Genomic DNA, 5123 nt, shown 5'->3' with positions numbered 1-5123 from the left:
TTTTCGGAACACATTACTATTCCAAGAACTGAATGTAAACAATGAGCACAAAGTTGTACGCCATGTGACGGCATTTCCAAGTAAGCGACTATGTTGCTGATAGTTGTGTCAGGAGGGGTAGCAGGTAAGTTGATTTTTTTTATTTTTTTTTATTTTGGACCATAATACTGCAACTCTACAATTGTATGTTTACCTGTAATATTACCATAGCATTGGTGATCGCATATAATCCAACAACTATAACAGCATTTCGCCGACCACCATAGCAAAGTCGTTACACAGCATGCTACGACGCCAGGGGTCCCAGGTTCGAAATCAGGGGGAAGTGTTTTCCTTCTTCAATTTCATTGTATCATTACTCATCCTCGCCGTCGCAATTAGACATACTTGATATAAAGTAACATAAAATGACCTAATTCAATCATCCCCATAGCATTTCGGATCTTCTTTTCAGACTTCAGTTCTCGTAATTCTGCAGATAACTACCGTATATCGCTCTGTACACTTGCGGTTGTTTGAGACATGCTATCGAGTTTTTCGTAGATGAAGATTAACTTCTGAATAACATCCTCTGTTGTATATGGTCCCGGATTTTGTTCTATTCCAGAGATATTTACTACGATGGTTGTCACAAGTCCTAGGAAAAACAGGCTACTAATGTTTATACTGTATTTGACAGCCATTTTTGTCAATGTCGATCGCAATCTATGCCCCGATCGCACCACGCCACTGTTCCAAGGAATTTCCAATCTTCACTCTTCACGCTTCGCTGAATACGGGAGCTTTGCGAAAACATTTCTAACCACTGCACAGCAAAAGCTACAATAATTCATCGAACCAATCCTTATCTCTTGTCGCCCCTTATCTCTTGTCATCTATCTTTTGTCTCTTTGTCCTATCATTCGTAGCACCTACTTTAGTTACACCCTGTACTCGCCGTTAAACTTCCTGCTCCCTCATAATGGTAGTTCTTCGTAAAATACCACAATATTTGCAATATTGCATTTCAACTTTGCATATTATTAAAGAAATACAATAAGACACTGAATGGCCTGTCGCCCCTCGGGTAATGGGGTTCCCTCTCAGCCCCCTTCCATGTTTCTTAACCCTTAACCGACACACCTGGATCGTAGGGACCCGAAGGAAATTTATTTTACCTTGCATTACTAAGTGGCTGACAGCAATGACTTGACTGGCGCAGTAGTCTCTTTCTTCTCTTCTTCTCTCCGAGGAGGTTTAGTGCTTACCGTTGTGAGGGTACTAAATGTGCGAAAAGCAACTAACATTTTGTCCCCAGGAGCCAGGTGTGTTGTTAGTGTTACCTTTTGTGTTAACCTGATTTTCACATCGACAAAACTAAATCAAGGATTGTGAACGAAAGAAACATCCTTGCAATCTTGAATGATTTCTTAACAGATATTGTCGAATGTCACTGGTGTTGAAAGTGAATGTGTGGTTAGTTAACCGTGAATGATGTACAGGGGAAAGCGTACAGGAAGATGGTAATGAAGGTGAATCTGCCAATGTAAAAGAAAATGTAGAAGAAGCTGAGTATAGCAGTAACATTGACAAATCTATTTTCTCTTATGGTAAAATCTGGTGTACGTTGCCTAAGTTATTTTGAATAGTGATAAAAATCACATACTGTACCAGCGTTCTCACAGTGAGGCTTTGGTCAAACTCTAGTTGTGATATATTTCTTATTTCTATATTTTCATAAATAATATATTTAGCATTTAATTACTGGCACATTAGGGCATCTCATATATGAGAATGACTCAGATAGTTCTTCATGTACACTCATTTCTATATATGCATATTTTGTCATGATGTAAAAAGTTATTACAAACGACTGGAGCCGTTTCGTGAGTTTGCTGTAGCTATAATATTTGACATATTGCCATGAAACTGTAAACCATGCATACCATCGCCGAATTGAGTTATCACTCGCTGCAGCTTTCTTGAACTTTGTTCTAAAGTGTCGTTGCACTGTTTTGACCGACTGATATTCATGAAATTCCGGCAGAGCATAAGTTTCTCAGCGCCTGTCGCATCTTTACTCACTACTCAGTGCTGCGCTCTCCCGAAAGAAATCCGAAACAATCCTCCAAGAGAAGAAAACTTTTTGAGTTTCTCTACATTACTCTAAAATTTCATGGCAATATGTCAAATATTATAGCTACAGCAAACTCATGAAACCTCTCCAATCATTTATAATAACCCTGTATATATATCAAAAATATATATTTGTTGCAGTGTGAATATATTTTATTTTCACATGAACATACTGTTGTTTGAACTACCAATAAACAGATTTGAAGGCGGTAACCTTTTTTCAACAACAGGCAATTAACTCGATATAACTTGTAGGCCGCAACTTATTTGTTATACCGCAGTTTAAAACCCTGGTCTTTTGGTAATGTAGAAGAACCACCTTTATAGAGTTAGGCCTAGGTTTAGAAATATCCGCATTGGAATACAAGTACTAAAAAGCCGCCCTGAAGAGCGCTGCAAGATATTTCCCCAACGGTCCCCTGAATCGTCAGCCATTCAGCAACAAGGAAAGTGTCCCATAGGTTTGCAGAGCTATTGCCCTTTTATACAGATAATAATATCCAAGGATACACTATAGTTGTTTATACATTCATAGTTACAGGAGTTTTTACAACGTTTTACAATTTTCTTGTATTTTAACAAAATAACAAAATGTTTTTAATTATTTTTCAGTAAGAATTCAGTGATATTAACAATAATGTATTTTTAAGTAAAGAAATATAACATCTTTTAAAGAAAAGGGTGTTGAACACAGATTTAACTTACACGGATGCAACGGTAACGTTATGTCCAACGTGGATACGGGTAGCACGGTGCCTGCGGAGCGATGCGAGCAACGCGGCAGTCGTATCCGATCAAACCTGTAGTCAGAAATGAGCCCGTCCTACGTAGACACGTGACGCGTGCGATTCGTCCGCTCGCAACGCACGCAACGTTTGATTTTCAAACAGGTTTGTTTTGTATCGCATTTGCCGTCCGGTGGCCAGTCGCCAAGAAAGATGGAAGGGCTTATTGCAGAAGTGCAAAGAAGAAATATGTTGTGGGATAAAAGAAACCCTCGTTACAAAGATCGTTTAATTGTTGATAAGGAGTGGGATTCCGTAGCTGAGAGTACAAGAATTGCAAGTAAGTAATAATGGAATACACATACAGTCTTCACTATTTAATTATGTGAAAGTCGTGAGTGGATGAACAAAAACATCAAATTGTATTCACGGAGAAGTAATCACAGAATACGGTTCGTACATTTTCTGCTGCTCTTGAAGCGCGGTTGTTTGCTTTCGAGAGCTTCGGAACCTGTCCATCACATTTTCTTCCAAGACGTTTACAAGAGAATCTTTTTCTATGTCAATTATAACATTATGCAGAATGCAAATTGCTTTAACAATATAAACAGCATGCTGTACACTAGTTTCAATTGGTTTCAATAGGATCCTAAATTTCGCAGAACTTATGCCGAAAGCACACTCCACTGTCATTCGAGCACGCGATAAACGGTAATTAAAATATGAGGTGGCTGCATTGTTTTGAACTCTTCTTTTAGAATATGGTCTCATAAGATATGTTCGTAATGGAAATGCTTCGTCTCCTACAAACACAAATGGAGCTTTTTGATGGAAGTTGGGCAGCTGCAAATCTTTTGGTAACGATAAGAAACCATTTTCGACATTTTGATAAAGTGCTGAGTTAGAAAATACACCAGCATCACTTTCTTTGCCATATGCACCCACATCGATCATTAAAAATCTATACCTTGCATCAACAACGGCCAAAAGCACTATGGAGAAAAACTGTTTATAATTGAAAAACATGCTGCCTGACTTGCTTGGGCACTTCATTCTTATATGTTTCCCATCGATACTACCAACACAGTTAGGGAAGTTCCACTTTTCAAAATAGTCTTGCGCAACTCGATTGAAATCTGCAACAGTAGGCACAGGCATGTGTTCTTTCTGAAGAGAATCCCAAATGGCTTTGCACACCTCAATGACTATAGACGCAACAGATTATTTAGATATGCGAAATGAGAAGGCAATCTGTCTGAATGCAATTCCAGTCGATAGGTATCTGGAAGAGAAAAAAAACATCCATTTTAGAAGTATTGCACTCCAGTCGATGGCTTAAAAAATATAGTCATCATGCTTTTAACACGACAAACCCCATATGCTAAAGAATTCTCGATGATTAACTTGTGTATTGCAATGCAATTTGGGAAAGTAAGGTTAACTATGTAAGAGCTATGGGGTTTGAGAAGAATTTAAATATTGTATAAGTTTGAAACAAGTGGATGCATTATCTCCACACCCTTTTACAGTTGCCCGCAGTATGTAGTGAGACAGATCAGAATGAATTGCATAAGCATATTGATTAGCTTGTTCAGACGATGCTGATTTGTAATGAAATGTTGTACAAATTTATTAATACTCACAAATGCAGAACAATTCATAAAGGCAGAACAATAATAAGTAGGTTTAGACAATGCAATTAGAGTTAGTTAGTTACTTAGTGAGTGTCTTCTCTTTTGATTTCAGAGGATGAAGCTAGAATGAAATGGCGCAATTTACGAGACCAATTTGTGAAAGAGTTTAAGAAAATTCCGAAATCCAAATCGGGCTGCTCCCAAGAATGTGCGGCAACGTATCGTGGGAAGTGGCAGTATTTTACGAATCTACTTTTTCTAAAGGATACAGAAGTCAACAGAGAAACGGAGGGAAACGTTTCATTACAGGCATCAGAAGATAGGCAGGTGTCTGCAATGGTGAGTGACTGTCATGAAGGTGATGATTTGGAAGAAGATGCAAGTGTTGGACGAAAACACAAATACTGAACTCTCTCAGGTGAGTTTAAATGAAACACAAACACCATCTGCTCCTCCACAACGAACAACACAATCTTCCCCATCCAAAGCAGGTCTAAGGAGGAAGAAACCACACGAAGAGACAATTGATTTAGAACGAAAACTGCTGGATATTGAGTCCAAAAAACTTGCTCTACTTCAAACACCCGAAGATGAGAGTTTACTGTTTATGAGGTCATTATTACCATATTTTCAAAGAATGAATCCCATC

At 38.3% G+C, this 5123-nt stretch overlaps 1 protein-coding gene across 1 annotated transcript; it reads left to right on the top strand.

Moving 5' to 3' along the window:
• Positions 1–3053: 3053 nt before the first annotated feature.
• Positions 3054–4882, top strand: LOC145983673 (uncharacterized). The gene is made up of 2 exons (XM_083116731.1): positions 3054–3180; positions 4587–4882. Exons 1-2 carry the CDS (start codon positions 3054–3056, stop codon positions 4880–4882), a joined length of 423 nt encoding a protein of 140 aa, XP_082972857.1.
• Positions 4883–5123: the final 241 nt, after the last annotated feature.

Source organism: Lepisma saccharinum, chromosome 2 (assembly GCF_977018435.1).
Source record: "Lepisma saccharinum chromosome 2, izLepSacc3.1, whole genome shotgun sequence".
Lineage (NCBI taxonomy): Eukaryota > Metazoa > Arthropoda > Insecta > Zygentoma > Lepismatidae > Lepisma > Lepisma saccharinum.
Note: the sequence above shows the minus strand (reverse complement) of the source record. Positions and strands in the feature narration are given on the sequence as shown.

Excerpts from the sequence above, each read along its gene's own strand:
- LOC145983673 (XM_083116731.1), top strand. The coding sequence starts at position 3,054 with ATGGAAGGGCTTATTGCAGAAGTGCAAAGAAGAAATATGTTGTGGGAT. Across the intron at positions 3,181-4,586 it reads TGAGAGTACAAGAATTGCAA|AGGATGAAGCTAGAATGAAA; the intron begins GTAAGTAATAAT and ends TTTTGATTTCAG.